General features: G+C 40.6%; 1 protein-coding gene across 3 annotated transcripts in view; it reads right to left on the reverse strand.

Moving 5' to 3' along the window:
• Positions 1-19,056, reverse strand: part of WDR64 (WD repeat domain 64) — a 115,567-nt gene that overhangs the window by 89,835 nt on the left and 6,676 nt on the right. For 2 of the 3 annotated variants that reach the window (XR_011535314.1, XM_070602317.1), the window contains exons 3-8: positions 15,717-15,819; positions 13,342-13,445; positions 10,254-10,283; positions 8,899-9,009; positions 5,942-6,156; positions 2,120-2,254 (exon numbers count right to left, since the gene is read on the reverse strand). Coding sequence is in view for 2 of the 3 variants with exons in the window: in XM_070602317.1 (XP_070458418.1) it covers positions 2,120-2,254; positions 5,942-6,156; positions 8,899-9,009; positions 10,254-10,283; positions 13,342-13,445; positions 15,717-15,819 (698 nt within the window). In the remaining variant the exon portion in view is untranslated. The remainder of the gene's footprint in view (positions 1-2,119; positions 2,255-5,941; positions 6,157-8,898; positions 9,010-10,253; positions 10,284-13,341; positions 13,446-15,716; positions 15,820-19,056) is intronic. The other variant, XM_070602319.1, reaches the window with a different exon arrangement.

Here is a 19,056-nt window from a genome sequence, read left to right on the forward strand (position 1 = left end):
TTCAAATATTTCTTCTCTTACTCTCTTTCCTTCTGGTATTCCCATTACACGTATGTTATGCCTTTTGTAGTTGTTCCACTGTTCTTGGATATTCTATTCCATTTTTTTCAGTCATTCTTCTCTTTGCTTTTCCATTTTTAGAGTGTCTACTGACATATCCTCAAGCTCAGAGATTCTTTCCTAACCCATGTCAGTCTACTCTTGAGCCAATCAAAGGCATTGTTTCTATTACAGTTTTCTTTAATCTCTAGCATTTCTTTTTGATTCCTTATTAAAATGTCCACCTCTCTGTTTACATGACTCATCTGTTTTGCATGCTGTCTACTTTATCTGTTAGAACCCTTAGTGCATTAGTCATAGTTACTTTACATTCCCAGTCTGATAATTCCAACATCCCTGCTCCAGCTGAGTCTGGTTCTGACGCTCTTTAAACTGCATTTTTGCTTTCAGTATGCTGTGTAACTTTTTCTTGCTAGTGGGACTTGATGGACTACGTAAAAAGAACTGCTGTAAATAGGCTTTCAATAATGTAGCGGTAAGGGGGGAGCAGTCTGTAGTCCTATGCTTGGGTCTCAGCCTTCTGCTGAACCTGTTCCTCTGAAACGGGAACTTCACCAGCGCTTCTCTTCCCTCCCTCTCTTAGTGGGACAGGAAGACTAGAGTTGTCTAGAGTTGAGTATTTCCCTTCTCCCAAGTGGGTTAGTCTCTGATAAAATCTTAATGGTTTAGGCTCTGGTAAGATAGTTTCTCTGGAGATCAGGCCTTGTTAAGAAGACTGCTCTGGTATATTTCAAGGTGGTTCATTTTCTCCTTCCTCCCGCAGAAGCAGGAGAAGATTTTTGTCCAATATTCACTGTGAGAAACTGGTCAAGCTCGTTGAGATGAAACTCACAAAAGTGTGGGGACCCCCATGACGGGGTCTCTGGAGATTTTAACTATCAGTCTTGTCTACCTGAGCCCCCAGCAATTTGTCAATTACAGTTTCCTCTCCCTACCCTGGTACTGGTTTCCCTGGAGGTTTCTGCTTGTGGATTTCTGCTCCTGTAGGCTGGGATTCTCAGTATTTGCCTGCCTGTCGCTCCAAGTTTGGGGGCAGCAGTTTGACTTGTGACCTCACTTGTTTGATGGATCTGAGAAGAGTTATTGATTTTTCAGTTTGTTTAGTTTTGCACTTGATGTTAGGTCTGAGTGATGACTTTCAAACTCCTTACATGTCAGACTGGCAACCAGAAGTTTCCACACATTTTTTTAAGACAGCTTTATTGAGGTATAATTTACATGCCATAAAATTCACTCATTTATAAGTGTACAATTTCATTATTTTTAGTAAATTTATAGCATTGTATACAATCACCACAAAAAAATTTTAGACCATTTTCATCAGAGGTTCCCTTGTGTCCACTTGGGATCCTTGCTCCCACATCACCCCTAGGCATCTGCTTATCTATTTTCCGTCTCTATAAATTTGCCTTTTCTACACCTTTCTTATAAATAAAATCGTTCAATATGCAGTCTTTTGTGTCTGGCTCTGTCACTTAGCATAATGTTTTTAAGCTTTATCCATGTTGTAGCATATAATTCAATGCATTTTTTTAAAACTGAAACAAAGTACAATAGCTGTTTTATAGTTATTATATATTAACCAATATTTAACCAGATAGAAAATAAGACTACGCACTATTCAAATTCGCCTGTCTATAAGAAAGCCATTTTGTGTATTTATTACAAATGGAACATGATGATCGTGCTACAGACACTCACAGGCTATTGGCTAGCCAGTTGACCTGTAAAAATGATCTTAAAAGTATAAAGTTTTACTAGTAGATCTATATTTGGAAAATCTAGTTACAGATACACCTGAATTGATTTATTCCAAAAGATTATAGTGATAAACAACCAACAAGCAAAATTACTGCTGTGAAGTCACGTCATGTTCAGATTTGCATGAATATCTTCAACTTCCTCCTGAAAATCTAATTAATCTCGTCAAACAAATGGAATAACTAATACTTGATTTTTCTCAAAACCAGTTTGAAAGTTCCAGGGCTGCCATGGGCTTATCAATTGTGAAAAATCTGAAAGTCACAGAATGTTGCTGTCTATAAACTACTGTACTTACAAATTATCCTCAAGTCTCTTCAAGGAATCCAAAACTAGTGAATGAGCACTGTCTAAGGAGCAAGATCCAAAGCAATTTAGGGCTGAAATGTATCTAATTTTCATAACCCAGTCATTATGTAGCTTCCTCTTAACGCTGGAATTAAAAGAAAAAAACGAGAGGTCGTTTTAGACAAACAAACATCACGTTGAGTTTCTGTTGGGCGTTTCCCTGTGACTTTAGCCAGATCACACCTCTGAACTGCGGTAAAGCCTGCATGTATAACACCACCTTATGCATTATACCACACTTAACTGTTTAACAACAGTTTGCTGTTAAATTTTGATAATGTAGCATAGTTAAAGTGGAAAAATAAAAGAATATCATCAAATTTTGAGCTATAGATTCAGAATTAAAGGAATAATCTAGAAGAATCCCTGTCCGATATTGGCACTATTATCTGTACTTTACTGAAAAAATTCTGATCATACAAATGGAAGACTGCGTTTCATATTGTTTTATATCTTACACGAGTCAACTCACTTTCATATTTTCCATGAATATTTCCAAAACTGAAGAATTGGGAAATTTATAATCCCAGAGCACTGGTGAATCCTCATCACAGGCTCGCTCATCAGTACACAGGACATTTGAGTGAGAAGCTAGGTGTCAGAGGGTGAACTTCTGCCATAAAACTCTCCTCTTAACTGGAAGAAGCCATCTTCATGGTGTTATATTTCCTCCTATGTTACAGTATTTGTTTCCTCATTCACAAACATTTATTGAGCACCTACTGTATCCCAGGTACCAAGGACATAAAGATGATTAAGGGAAATTTTTTTTTTCTTCCTGAGGAAGATTAGCCCTGAGCTAAAATCTGCCAATCCTCCTCTTTTTTCTGAGGAAGACTGGCCCTGAGCTAACATCCGTGCCCATCTTCCTCTACTTTATACGTGGGACGCCTGCCACAGCATGGCTTGCCAAGCAGTGCCATGTCCACACCTGGAATGGGAACCGGTGAACCCCAGGCCGCCGAAGTGGGACACGCACACTTAACCACTGCACCACCGGGCCAGCTCCTAAGGTAAAATTCCTGTCCCCAAGTTCCTTAGATTCTAGTTGAGGAATACACGTTTATAACTCAAGGCAGGCAAGTTCAACAATATGGTATTGAAGAGAGCGGAGAGGGAGATTTCTCCTTGCATGCCACAGTGTGTTTAATTTTGAACTCTGGATGCTGGCTACTTCTTTCTTTAATTTGTACAATGTTTTGCATACCAGTGTTTGCTACCCCCCCATTCAATATGAATGAATTGTGTGGATATCAACTGCAGGAAAACTTTCATGATGACTCTAGAATTTAATTATCTCTTTAGCCTTAATACTTTTCATTCTGTTGAATTTGAAGATCTCTTGGGGTAAGGAAATGCCTCAACATGCAGCCTACACGTATACTTCAGTCTCAAATAATAAATTGTGTACATGTCGATCATCTACATGATTAAATCATCTACACGTGAATAGTCACCCAAAAGAACCAATGTGAATTAGCATTCATTTAACTGTACCCAGATTCCTCAAATTCCTCAGATCCACAATCTCATTTCTAACATATCTATCTAATGGGGACACGGAGGGAAACAAGCCATGGAATTTCCTGACAGGTGACACACATCTCAGTAAAGAGAAGATTCATGTCTCGGCATCTGTCCTAAGAGCCTATCATCATTGGAATGAAATGCATGCTAGTTTGTAGAGCAGCACATCACGTGTTAACAAACTGCCTCATCAGAGTCTAGCTCTTGGTGGAACTAAGTGATACTGTTTGTATGAGGAATGGAAAATGGAGCCAGATGGATCGTTACTGTGTCATTCTTAGGGTTCCAGCAATAATTCCATTGTAGTGACAGTTGCAATGATCTTTTAACTGCATATTCTAACTCTGGGATAAAATGTTTGTCACAATAATGACAGTATAATCCTGTATTTTTAAAAGGATTTTTCTTATTCTAAAAGAAAAATTTTCATTGTACAAAATTTAGAAAGTAGAAAACTATAAAGAAAAAATAAAAATCACCTCTCTGAAGTCCCATAGGTAATCATTATTAATATTTTGGGATATTTACACTCAATATTTTTATAAGTAGAAGTGTAGAAATACACAGACACAGATGCACATACACATAGATGTATCTTTTTATAAAACTAGATTTATATGTACATAGAAAAGTAAAAATATTTTTTTACTTAATATTATATCATTCATATTTCCATATTAAGTATTTTTCAAAACATAATTTAATGGGGGTGCATGGCATTCCCTAATATGGTTATACTATGATTTATTAAACATCCTTGATACATTAAATATTTTTTAGGAGTCTGGCAAAATATATATTTTACATATAAATATGTGACATATGCATGGATATATTTATAAAATATGTAAATATATATTTATAGAATATTATATTATACATTTATATAATATCTGAATTATTTATTTAAATGATTGATCATTTAAATTAATCCTTCTATAGTTAGATACTATGTATTTTATTATTAGAAATAATATGTTGTGATAACCATGACATATATATATATATATTTTTTTTTTCCTTAGGATGATTAGCCCTGAGCTAACATCTATTGCCAATCTTCCTTTTTTTTACTTGAGGAAGACTAGCCCTGAGCTAACATCTGTCTTCCTCTGTTTTGTATGTGGGTTGCCACCACAGTATGGCTGACAAGTAGTATAGGTCCGTGTCTGGCATCTGAATCTGCAAACCCGGGCCCCCGAAGCAGTGGATGCAAGTTTAAGCACTCGGCCATGGGGCTGGCCCCATCCATACTTATATTTTTAAACATGTGGGGATCCCAGGTCCCAATGCATAAATGTTTATTTAGACACTTATGCGTCTGCCCATACTGCTTTTCAGAAAGGGATGCAACTCATACCTCCATCACCAGCAGTATGTGAGAATGCCCACCTCATAGCATCTTCGCCATTTTCAATACTTTCCAATTGTATAAGTGAGAAATTGTATCTGATTTTAAGTTCTACTTCTTTGATTAATGCAGGGGATATATTTAATACAAAATTTGTCTTTCTGCTAGTAAAGGTAATATATGCCTTACTCTAAAAACTTCAAAAACACTGCAATGATAAAGAAGACAATAAAAATCACCCATAATCTCATTAGTTAGAGATAATTTTCGTTAGCATTTTTGCCTGATGATCATTTTGAGATGTTTATTGTCTACTTGTACTGTATGTGCATGTGTGTGAACTATCTGTTCTGGGCCTTTGCCCGTTTTTCTCTTGAGGAATTATTGTTTTTTAATTGAGTTCTAATACCTATTAAAGAGTAAACTCATTGTCTGTAATATTTATTATCAATATTTGTTCCATTCATTACCTACTTTTAAAAAATCTTTTGATGTCCAGAAGGTTTTCTTTCGTGTATAGTCATCTATCAAAGTTTTTCTTTGAATTTTGTATCCATTGCTTTTATTTGTAGAATCTTCTTCCATATTCAAGGGCTAGTAAATAGTCGTAGATGTCTTTTATAGTTTTTTCATGATTTAATTTTTTATTTAACTCTTTCATTCATTCAAGTACCTAAAGATTTTGATTGTCAATAGCACTCAGAATAGGCATGTCGGTTGCTGACTTTCCTGTCTGTCTGCTCTATTGTACCGGAAGTCCCTTGAGGCAAGAAGTGTTTCTTGTTCAGCTCTGTGTTTCAGATCTCTACCGTGGGGTCTCACGTTGCTTCCGCTATACAAACACTGGAACAATGTCTGTATTAAACAACTGGACTACGCATGTAATACCCTTACCTTTTAAAGTTCTTTGAGTCCAGGACCTGAGTTTGTAATTTTTTTTTGGATTTTGCCTGCTTCAGTCCAAAGTCATCACTATTTACTGTGAATTTGTTCACGAAACCTCCATCATCCCCTAAGAGGATGTCGTCTCGGCAGAGTTGGTCGGGCAGGGACACTGTGCACACGCAGAGGAGGCAGTGATCCATAGGCTTGATGACAAAATAGTTTTCCTGAAACAGAAGAACGTTTTGGTAAGTTATTCCATTGCTCTAAATATCTAAATATAAATATTGCCCCTATTATTTGATAGAAGTTTTACTTTTTGATGTTTCTCCTTCCAGATACTTCTACAGTGTTAAAGGAACTTGAAAAAAACCAAAGTTAACCAAGAACAGTTAATAAACATTCACTCTGAGCTCACCACTGTGCTTTTGGGTGTTTTGTGGTGAAAAGGGTGGGTTACCCACCTCTGGCTCAACAAGCAATGAGAATTTCTGATGTGTTCCTGTGAATGTCCCTCTCTTGAATTTGTAAGGCAATATTAACAGGAAGCACAAAAAGGTTCAAGTCTTACCAGACTGATGACATAAAACTGGGTGTTAAACAAGAAAATCAAGTATTAAAGTCCCAATTATTTTACAAGGAGAAAACTATCCTAACATCTAAGTTTATCCGGAAACATTCAGCAAGCATTTGTCGAGCTGACTCTGTGCTACAGAACTGGATTCACTAAGCTATGTGGCTACTGCCCTCCTGGAATCCAGTCTCTACCTAAGATAGAAGAAAAAGATGTGCAAAAAAATTTTAATTCATTTTTTTCCTTTAGAATGAGTGAGACTCGAACATATTTAGAAGTTCATTCAGTCATTCAACAAATGTTTACTGAACACCTATGATGTGCCAAGGACTATTCTGGGCACGGGCCATATCGTGATGAACAAGACAAGTTTCTGACTTTGTGGAGTTATCATTCTATTGGGGGAAGATGGATGAATAAAGCAGATAACTCCAGATAATGAGAAGTGCACTTAAGGAAATAAACTAGAGTACTGTGATGAAGAGTGACTGAAGAGGCCACTTTAGTTTCCACGGTCAGGGAGGGTGACCTTAGATCTCAGACCTGAATTGGTTGAGAGGAAGATTCAGAGGAGGTTGAGAGAAAGGATCCTAGAAGGGGAGATTCATGTCAAAAAGAGAGAGAGAAGATGCTATGGAGCCTCGTTCTGGATGAGGCGGGGGTTGGGGGGAGCATCAGACACAAAGATATTTTGTCTTCAGAAAGAGGAAGTAAGAAAGGAGGGAAGGAGGAGTGCACCCCTCGTTACAGCTGTAGGTGAGAGGGCTAGAATTTGAAAGAGGACAAGCCTTATAGACTCAGTGTTTTCAGGAAAGTAGGGGCCAGTTCATCTGCTGAGTGGGAGAGGGCCTGAGGAGAAGAAGGGAATTTTGGAATACTTGCTGGCGATGGGAAGGCGAGTTGGCAAAGATAAGAAAGAGATTGATGGAAGCCACCCGCGCCCAAGTGAGTCTGCAGACCCTGAATTTGTAGTGATGCCAAATAGCACGGCTTTGTGTTTTTTCCAGCAGCGCTCGCCGCTGCAAAGGAGCAGAGAAAGGCTGCAGCATCTCTCCGGGACTAGAGCTTTGAGGATAGAGATTTAAGAGAATGGAGGGTGAGGATGACTTCAGGTCGGATGATCCACCCAGCGGTGCAGGTGGGAAGGGAAGGAGAGCGGAGGGAGGGCAACCGAAGAGTGGAAGGAGACACTTTCAAGGAATCAGCGGCTTCCAGGGGTTGAAAAGCAAGAGTGAAAACAGGAGAGAGCTGGGAGGAGAGTTGCAGTCAAACTATATGACACGAGATAGTCACACATCATGTAAAGTACATTAAGCAACCAGCTGCCTTCTTTGAAACCATCCCGGCATCACTACCTCCCGGTTACAGCATTGTGGACAAGCACGAGAAGTTTAGTTTTTCACCGAGACCAGTCACAAGTAAGGCACAGAGGAAAGTTTCTTAATCCTCCCTGTCCTTCAAAGTCGGCCTTCTTTCTGAGGGCATTTTTTCCTTTTTTTTTTTTTTTTGAGGAAGATTAGCCCTGAGCTAACATCTGTTGCCAATCTTCCTCTTTTTGCTGAGGAAGACTGGCCCTGAGCTAACATCCGTTCTCATCTTCCTCTACTTTATATGTGGAATGCCTGCCACAGCATGGCTTGCCAAGCGGTGCCATGTCCACACCTAAGATCCGAACTGGCGAACCCCGGGCTACCAAAGCGGAACATTTGAACTTAACTGCTGCGCCACAAGGCCAGCCCGAGGGCATTTTTATATAATCCCAATGCTCAGTGATTTCACCTCTCCCGAAGCCCCTACTGCACTTGTTCTTTTTACTGTAGAATTTGCTGGACCTGAATGTTATATATTATGTTTATTCATGAGACTCTTCAAGACTGAGTTTTGCTTGAGTGCAAGGAACATGTTCATTACTTCTATAGGTCTGCAGATAAACAAGTTAATAAATAAACATTGTAAATTGGTTAAGTGGTCACATCTCAGCTCCTAAAGAGATTAACATTAACATCTGCCCCATTAGATTTTTTGCCAGAATTAAGCATTTGATTTTAGTAATTTTCTTACCAAACAAGCTGGGTTGGAGAGAAAGGCTTTGAACTTGATAACATGAACACAATCAAACAGATAGCACTTGGATTCAGAGAAGGGTATGAAAGAAGAAAGGAATTAGCCCCTCTCTCTCAAAAACAAAACAAAACAAATACCCCGAAATTAAACATACACTAAAAGGAAAGAACATTCTCTTTTAATTAGCCTTACACAATATTAAAGCTGGACTTGATTATTAGTTTTTTCCATATGAGGAAACTGATATTCAGTAGAGAAAGTGGATTGCTCATATCCCACCAGTATGGAAAAGACAATCGAGTTTCTTCGAGTATTTCTCTTAGCACAGTACCTGGCTGCTCCCTTGAGCTTTGTAATCCCAGACGATAATGGTCCTTTCTGTAGTGGCGACAATTCGTTTCAGCTGTGAGAGATAATCACATCCTGTAATCCAGGAGGTGTCCTGACAGAAAAGCATAGAATGGGGGTGGGGGTGTAATATTGTATTTTGTTCCATCACATGGCGATGGTTAGTAAAGAGTAGGTTCGCTACGTTAAAAGCCCCATTTGGCCTCCTTGTTTGCAGAGGAGCCTCGCAATGTCTCTTCTCTGAGGTTGGAGGAGAGGCTCTCGTCTTTTTCCCTTTCATCCTTACCCTGAGTGTCTCAGCACCATCAGCTGGAGAATGATGCAGCCAGTGCCTGGAGCAGCTCCCTGGAAGCACAGGGTGGCCGGCAGAGCAGTCATCTCTGCACTATTCACCTTTGTGAGGACACTTCCTCACAGGGACACGGGGAGACTAGATTTAGGGCACTGATTAAGCAAGTTCTCTGAAGTTATCCCCATGCTTAAAACTTTTAGCTAGAAAAGATCTTAGTGGTCCTCGGGGCAATGGTCAAGGTGAGGCCAATGAGTTTGTCTTGTGTCTTGCCTAAAGTGGAGAAGTTGGTGTGGGCAGCATCTTTCTTATCAGCAACCACACACTACTGAACAAGAACGGCAGCTCCCACGTCTGAGTGCCTGCCTCAGGTCATGTCAGTCACGCCCTTGAACCCTCTGTAAAGCGTGTTAGGAATTCTAACAGGCTTAGGGAGAAGCGGGCCTCCTCTGCCAGGCGCCTGGCACCCTCCTTTGTACTTCAGTGCGTTCAGGGCATGTAAGGGGGGGTGAAGAGTCCAGCCTTGCCCATGTCTCATAAAGCCACGGTGGGATTCTGACAGCAAGTCACCACAGCTTCACAACATTGGGGCAAGATTACTTTTCCAATTAGCGATATGGATTAAACAAATTAAAAAATCGCACTCAAATTTTTTTATGCCGTTTTCAAGTTTAAAATCAAATGTTGTCAATTATTTCCATTGGCTATTTCCTTGTTGTTCTCACAACTTAGGCTGTGTCCATTTTTCACATCCCTCCACAGTGAGTGCTTGGAAAAACAGGCGAAACTTTTAAATTGAAGCTTCCAAGGAGTGATCAGTTTCCAGTCAATTCTCTGCAATCAGTTTAACTCCAGAAAGCAAAGGGTCCTCTTTGCTGTTGCTCAAAGTTTAGTTTTGATCCTAGTCAATAAACATAAGCTTACAACCTATGAAAACATCTTATTCTCAGAGCCAATTCCGGCACTTCATTCGATTGTGATGAGTTATGGAGGAACCATGATCATAGCCCTAAGTTTGACTTAATTAGGAATTTAAAAAATGTACTTACGGTAACATTGGTGCTAGTCTGAACTCTCATCTATAAACAAAGAAAGGCAATAATGAAACCTAGTTGGCACGACAATTAAAGATGAGAATATTGACCCTAAAACAACTCAATAACTCCTCGATTTGATCTCACTTGTCATTTCCGCCTTCCATGAGTTGCCTGCCTGTTTCTCCTTTCCCTGGAGCCCAGCCCTGGGGAATAGTGCCCTGTGTGCTTCGGGCGAGGTTTACACTTCTGCAGCTTGTCTTTAAGCCTGGGACTGTGCTCTTAGAGTCTTAGACTTTCCTAATTATTTTGTTCCTTCTATTTGTGAACTGCCTCACATTCTTTAGTTATTCAGAGCAACATGTGATATCAAAAATTGTGAATGCAAAGTAATACTTACAGCAATGGCAAGAGTAGTTGAAAGAATGCTAAATAGGTCAATATGAATAAAAATTGATGTAGGAAAAAAACCCACTGTTTTATTTGGAAGTTATTGCTCAAGTTATTGAGAGACTTAAGAACATTGTATCAAGTGAGCTTCCGCTTTTATTCAGTAAGTATCTATTGAATGAATATCATGCCCTGGGTTCTATGTGGCTGGAGAATCATAGATTTATTCCATGCACACCTGGTACATACATGAGCAGCCTCTTAACCTTAAGGCATGTTAATTGTTCCCAAGGTAAAGGGAAGTAGTCAAGTGTGTTGATGACCTGGTTTATTTGGCATGCTCGAATGGTCATGGGAAAAGTCTAGAAAAAGGCTGCCCAGAAGGAATGGATTATGTGAACAGGAGGAAAAATAAGTCATAGATCTCCTTAACTAAAACTGTTAGTTGTGGTCATCACAGACTGTCTTTCATCTGGAGACGCCTTTTCTGCCCGGGGACCTTTTCTCCATGGGAAACAGAAGGCGCTCTGAGCAAACTGGTGAGCAGAGAGCACAACACCTGGGGTTTCCTCCTCTATTTCCCCACCTCCATCTTTGGTAGAAGCCACATATTTAAAGTTCTCCTATCATCTTTCAAAGTTTCATAGTCCTTATAGGTGTGATTTGAATTTTTAAAATCTAGCTTTTTTTGCAGGAATTTTCATTAATAACAGTCAGAGTCTATATCAAAGCCCTCCAGAAAGCACCACGAACATCCTTACCTACGTTTATTCTACTAAACATAGAGCCAATTTTATAAGATATTTTGCATTATTAATGGATACCTTTTAATGAATGGTTCCTGTGACCTACTCTACCAAATTACTTTCTCACAGAATGTGTCATCCTATTTGGAAGGCATGCAACATTCAAAATACCATTTATTCCTGGTGTATCAAATCTTAAAATAATTGTTAAGCAATCTTTTCTCTCTCATTGCATTGTCTTATAGGGAAGAGATGTGTCTGTGTGTTTGTGAGCATGTATGCATGCACCTATAGACTAGCGTGCGTGCATATGTGTGTGATGCCTCTCTGGAAATATGAGAACGCCACCTCATTTTGTTTCACATAATCCTGAACTATTGTATTACGAAGATCATTATTTTCCTTCTCACATTTTTCTTTTTTTTTTAACTTTTTTTTTTTAAGATTGGCACCTGAGCTAACAACTGTTGCCAATCTTCTTTTCTTTTTTTCTTTCTGCTTTTTCTCCTCAAATCCCCCCAGTACTTAGTTGTATATTGTAGTTGTGGGTCCTTCTAGTTGTGGCATGTGGGACGTCGCCTCAGCATGGTCTGATGAGCAGTGCCATGTCCACGCCCAGGATCCGAACCAGAGATACCCTGGGCCGCCGCAGCGGAGCGCGTGAACTTAACCACTCAGCCATGGGGCCAGCCCCTCACATTTTTCTTTAGATACAATCTTAGTTCTATTTTTGAGGAAATAAAGGTGGAAAATGAGAAGGGAAATAATGCACGAAGGAAAAAAAGAGACCAGGGAAGATTTTCCTATATAAATGAGGAAAGTCCATTTTTGTTTTCACATCATTTGTTCATAATCATAATTGCCAACATTTACTGAGTGCTTATAACGACGCTAAGCACTTTATTTGTATTTACTCATTTAAACAGAACAACTACCTAGGGAGGGAAGTTCTTTGGTTCTGGATCAGGAGGAACCAAGGCGTGGAGATAAGTGACCTGCACGGCTGGGCAGGGAGGCTGGGCTCACACTGGCACTGGGACTCTCCCATTGCACCACCCCATGGCTGGCAGCCGTCTCCTCTGATGGCATCTGGCTGCCTGTGATGGAGATCACTGAAGGGCTGGAAATTATTGTTGAAATTTTGATCACGTGATGATTATTTCAAATATATTTTACTTTATAAAGCTAATAATTGGATTTATTTTTTGATATTTAACACCAAACCTTCACCTTTAATTTTCACAGTGACATATGACATAGACTGTATCATCGTACATTCCATTATAATCGCTCGTATTTTGAAAATGGAAGTCCAAAATTTACAAATTTAGAAAGAAATGGCGTTAATAATAGCAATGCCTTACATATATATGGGCATTTATTGTTCATAAGATGCTTCTGGATTCATCATCTCTTTTGACCTTCACCACAGTTTTCTGAGGGAGAGAGGACTGGTCCTGGTGTCCTCATTTTGCAGATGGATAGAAGAGACATGAAAAGGTATACATTGGCTCATAGCTTCCCTACTTAACATCATAGCTAGTAAAATAGAAGGGCTGGAATTTGAGCCTTTTTTTTTACTCCAAGGTTCTTGTTGGAACCTTTTACTACTTGGTAGAATTATGACCAAATCACCTGACTTGTGAGTTTTTCTGATTTTCTCTGATAAATTATCCAGGATCATCATTTAATTGTGCTGATGCCACATGGTTCAACATAACACCCCAAGGAATATTGCCAAATGCAGTTACCGAAATCTGAAAAATTGATCCAGGGCTCAGCAATCTTATCATTTTCATAATATTTGGCTTTATTTTTTGGAATAACTCTGAAATATGGTTTATGGTTTCTGCTGCACCTGATACATACACATAATGCACAGATAAAACAAAAGGAAGGAAGGAAAGAAGGCAAGGAGGGAAGGAGGGAGGGAGGGAGGAAAGAAAGAATCCAAGCTTTCAAATTACCTGGCTGTTGAAGACTGTTATTAATCCTTTCTGAGAAGCTGTTATTATTAAATCCAACTGAGGAATCTTGACGATGCACTTAATCACATCCCGTCTTCTACTGCCTGTCAACAGCGTAATATTCATTTCAATTTCCAGCAGTAAAGATCTTAAAACTCATTTGTTAGGTTTGTTTTTAAAAAAAAGAAAAGAAAAAGAAAGCTTTTTGCTAGAAAGCCCCAACTTCCTTAAAAAATAGAGGAAAATTGTAAAAACCCAGCAACTGTTGCTCTTCAATCATCCGTGGAGATACCAATCTGCACAAATTCCCAGGGAAAAGGTAAGATACACACCACTCCCCCACATGTACACACACACAAGCGTACACACACACGTGCACATTTCACAGAGAATGAGTTTTCCAAACATCTTTTGGAATCATTTCTATTTGGAGATTTGCTCATGTCTTAGGAATCCTGTCTTTGAACCGTCGCCATCATGGTTTACACAGAACAAAATCCTAATACTCTCTCAGGCTTTCTAGTATAAAAGAAGAAAACTACCTGAATACTGTTATTAAAGCTTTGGTTTTTACTTTGTGCATTTTGAAAAAAGCACTAGGCACTTTCCTGTTTCCATGCCTATGTACTGAATGACGAAGCCATGAATATCTAACCTCTTCCCGGGGTGATTTAGTGTCTATAATCGTTAACTTTTAGAGAGGAAAAGCAAGTGAACGGATCTCACACTCTAGTGTTATCACCCTACACCATGCATTCTCCACTGAGAAAATATTGGGCCCAAGGGGGTGCAAATTGGTTCTTGGGGGGTTGTGTGTATAAACCACAGGCGTACAGATAATACATAAACAGATACACGGTGCATCTGAGGTATTAAAATTCCGTGGAGTGAGAGCAGGGGCACAAATAAGAAAAAATGTCTAAAACACTCCTTAGGGACCCCTATAATTAAAAAATATAATAAAAAATAATTTGATATAGGTTAAGCACATATCCTCTTCCAAGCCACCACACGTTCTCTCTGCTTCTGCTCCTTCCCCACTGCAGACTATTTTCAGCACAGAAGCCGGAACAAACCTTTCAAGTGTACCTCACATCTTGCCTGTCCTCTTGTAGCTCAGAAGCCTTTAGCCCTCGCGCCACGCCCACATTGCCTCTCTGACCCCATGTTCTAGCACTCTCCCCACCCACTCCACTCCCCCTGGAAGCTTCAGATCTTTCCTCACCTTCTCAGCCGTGTCTTTCCTGACCAGTCTATTTAAAGTCACAACACCCCGCTCCCATCTCCAAACCAACCTCTTCTGACATATAACATATTTTGCTTGTTTGATTTTCTTATTGTCTACCTCTGTTTGTTTGTTTACCACTGTGTCCCCAGCACTTAGAAAGTTACCTGGACCACGTAGCAGACTTTAGCAAATATTTGTTGAGTGAGCAAATGAATTACAGAACCCAACTGCCATCTAGAAACGTGCTTTCCAATTTCTACCTCAGGATGCCAGCAACAGGTTTCAGTGGCTCGCTGGCCCCTCCTCAGCTCAGCAGGTTGGCTCCAGGGACCACCCCCTGGCTCTCTCTTTGATGACCAGAGGCTGGGCCTGGTGAAGCCTATGGTTGGGCTAAGGAAGGGTTGAAGGCAAAGGTGGGCTTGCTTCACAAAGGACTGGAGAAAGTTCAGGCTCTTTTTTAAGCAACAGCGGATTCGACCTAGACTACACACTTCATCTCTGAATTTAGGATGAAATGCTGGAGAACAGGAGCAGAGGAAGGAGCTTTCTCTCTTCCTGAACTTCTCCCTCCCTGGAGAGAGGGAAGGAGAGAACACCTGAAGTGGAGAGCGATGGGCGTTTCTGGATCCCAGGCTCAAATTTAAAAATAAATGACCTATGTGAACTGGAGACTTCCTAAACTGAGATAACACCCCGTGACTGGCCCAAATTCACAGTTTTAGGCATGGAAGACTAAACCTCCATAAGATAATCGGGGATGAGAGCGTGGGGAGGAGTTCTAATCAGTGGAAATTCAATTATAAGAATATTTTGAAAGAAATGTGATTCCATCGGGTACTGGAGCGTGCATCACTGAGATGCCATTGCAGAGAGCTTTAACTTGAGGTCTGAACCTCTTCAGGAAAATATGAATTTTTTCCCCTCACGTTCCCTGCTTAATGTCCTGAGAGCAATGAAAGTACTCAAACTCACCTGCAGATACAGTTTCTTCTAATACTGCGTGCAAAAGTGTCACTCCCCGCCCCCCAGTTATAAAGTGAGGAAATAAAATAAAAAGTGATTCTACAGAAATGTTATATTCCCAATATTTATTTTTGAGAAAATATTCAAACCCATATTAATCTGGAAGGGAAAGTGAAAATATCACCTGAAATTGTAATTCGCTGTTTTCTAGAAACAAGGAAAACCAAACTTTCTTCATCCATCTGGGAAGCAAGAGAATCTTCTTCAGAGGAGAAGTATCCAAAAATCTAAAATCCCAAACGACACATGTGAACATGGTATCGACCCTGATATCAGTTTCTCTGCATTAAACCCAGCATATATGGGGTTAAAACCAAAACACTCATTCCCTGCTTACTCTCTGGCTTCCTGGCTCCAGAGTCCACTATCCTCCAGGAGACAGACAGCATCAAGGACAAGCACCTGGACTATCTCCTCCCGCAAAGAGATACGGGCTGGTGAGAAAGCTGCTGACCAGCAAGTTCATGAGCTCCCTCCTGTCTGCAAGTAGTCTCAAGGCCAAAGACAGGCTGGTGGGAAAGCTCCGACCAGCAAGGCCATATGCTCCTCCTTCCCTACCTAAAGCCCCAAATAAAAACCCTTCCTTTTAGCTTTTCTGGGAGTTTGGGATTTCAGCGTTAGCTGCCCTCTCTCCTTGCTCAGCGCTGTGCAAAAATAAAATTCCTACTTTCTTCCACCACACCCGGTGTCAGAGATTGGCTTGCTGTGCAACGGGTGAGCGAACTCACTTCAGGTTCGGTAACAAACATGCACAATATCTCAGAAATGGAAGTAAAGTAATAGATTTGATGTTTCTTGAATTTAAAGTCTAATTTGGGTCAATGGTTAACACCTTGATTTATAAATGTCAGGGGGTTCCCCATAGCAGGAGAACGTAGCTAAATGTATTGAATACACCGTATGCTGAGGGTGCATGATTTTTGAGAAGTCGCTAATTTTTCTTTCCAGGCTGGTATCCTTGCTCAGACTGACGGATCTATTAGGAGCTGGACTGACCTGGAAATCAAATCAGCCGTCATCAGACACGGTCCCAGCTGAGAACCTTGATGTTGAGCTTGGCCACTCTCAAATGATCATTCCTACCCATTTTCCACAAATCTTCCTGGGCAAGACTTTTCATCGCTTTGAGAGGGAGTTTTGGAATTGAAGAGACTGTGTGGTTTATCTACTTAACTGTTCCAAATCTTACTCTCTATGTGTTGCGTGAAAATAAATTACTATGAAAGAATATCCTAAAGAAGAAAAGTGCTCTTTATCTGTGAATTGCCAAATTGTGTAATTCCAAGGAATTTGAAAAACAAGATAGCTGCTTTTCAATTGTCTTATGAATAAGCAGATAAAATTCTTATAAATGAATGATGCTATTCGCGTGAATTTGAGATTAGTTGGTGTCTGTTAAGGAGTGGATGGAATGAATGGTGGGGTGCTTCTGAAACATTAGTGGACGGAAGACGCACTGGGCGTCCTGTAAAAGTGCAGATTCTGAGTCAATAGGTCTGGGGTGGCAGCTGGGAGTCTGCATTTCTAACAGGCTCCCCGTGAGTGGTTGCACTTTAAGTTTGAAGGACCTAGTGACTAAATGAGTCAATCGAAAATAAATCAAACCCAACTATATATCAGTTGTTTTATAACATTTGTTTATTTTGATGCTACATGATGGCTTCGCATTATATGCTAACGTATGTCCTTCCATGAGTCGTTCCTCAAATGTTACTACCTCTTCCTTTACCTTCCTCCTCATCCAAACCTCCCAACACACAACGACTGCCCCCATCATTTCCTACAGTTCGATTTCATTCTGCGGGAAGATCAAGATCATCAGACATTCTCTCTTGTTTTCCCTTCCTCCTCCCAGCAAAATCAGCACTCAATGAAAGCTTAAGTAATTTTTCATCTTTTTAGAAATCACTGCTCGTTTTTCATGAGCACAAACCCTCTGGACTTAGCCTCAAATTCCCTCTGAAGGACTGATAAAAGAGAAAGTGGGGGGCTGGTCCAGTGGCTTAGTGGTTAAGTTTGTGCGCTCTGCTTCAGCAGCCCGGGGTTTGCCAGTTCTGATCCCTGGTGTAGACCGAGGACTGCTTATCAAGCCATGCTGTGGCAGGCGTCCCACACATAAAGTAGAGGAAGATGGGCACGGATGTTAGCTCAGAGCCAATCCTCCTCAGCAAAAAGAGGAGGATTGGCAGTGGATGTTAGCTCAGGGCCAATCTTCCTCAAAAAACAAATAAATAATAAAAAAGAGAAAGAGGAGTGCTTTCAATAGATCTGAGTTGAAGTGGACAGGAACCTTCCGTCACTGCTATCTCCTCACCATCACTCACTGGTGCATTACCCAGTTAGCAATCATATATCAATGTGCACCTTAGCCCTGTAGCATTTCAATCCACAATATGGAATCAGACGGTCAAGCGTTGGAGTGCAGGCTGTACAACTAATTAGCATTCAGAACTTGGACAAATACCTTCACCTCCCGAAGTCTCAATTTCCTCAACAGAGAATAAAAGGACGAACTTCTGACTTTGTAAAATGGTGTTTTAAGTGAGATAATGTATGTGAAGCATTTTGTACTGTGTCTGGCACATAGTAATTGTTTAAAACAAATATTAGCTATGATTATCATTAGAAATGCTAGATTAAGAAGGCCACCTGGAAGCGAGGAAAAATATCATAAATTATATCAAGACCACAACCGCTAATGAGAAAATTAGGCTCTCTTTGGGGATAGTACTTAAAACCATCAGTCCACTTGGGGATGGAACTGGTTCTTCTCATAGAAAAGACTCGTCAGGTAGGCACTGTGATACGCAGGTGGTGTGTGGAACCTCAGTGGGAAGGACTTACATAACTTCCCCAGGCAATCAGAACTGAGAGGGGAATTCAGCCCCTTACACCTCCCAACCCCTCAGATCCCGGCGGCCCTCGCCTCTTTTCTTACCCAGATTGGAATCCGTGGTCTGTCACCTCAGTCACACATGTCCATACCGCCATCCCCTTATATCACTGCATTAGCCTGGCAAGAAACCCCCCTGCCGGGCAAATACAACTGCTGTGCTCCTTGCACCCATGCTGCTGTGGCTGATGAGCCGCAGAGAAAATCTCCCAGCCCCTCGATGGGGCCACCAATCTTCATTAGCTCCAGCCTCCTGGGGCTTCAGTGTCACCCGGCCATTGTCCCATGCCTCCCTAGATGATCTTGTCCATTAGCCACAGAGCAATGTCAAACCTTCTCCACTCATATCAAACGTGTTTCCACGTCCTTGTCACTCTCAGCAGCTGACTTCACCTCCTACTTCAGATGATAGTAGAAGCCACCAGACAAGAGCTTCCTCAGCTCTTCTTGCCACCCTGTTTTCAACCAACCGGGTTTTGGAGTCATCCTCCCACCCTTCCCTTTCAAAGGAAGACACGTTTCTCCTTTCCAACACCAATCCCTCCACCGTTCTCTGCGTCCGGTCTCCTTT

Source organism: Equus przewalskii, chromosome 31 (genome assembly GCF_037783145.1).
Source record: "Equus przewalskii isolate Varuska chromosome 31, EquPr2, whole genome shotgun sequence".
In the NCBI taxonomy this organism is placed as follows: domain Eukaryota; kingdom Metazoa; phylum Chordata; class Mammalia; order Perissodactyla; family Equidae; genus Equus; species Equus przewalskii.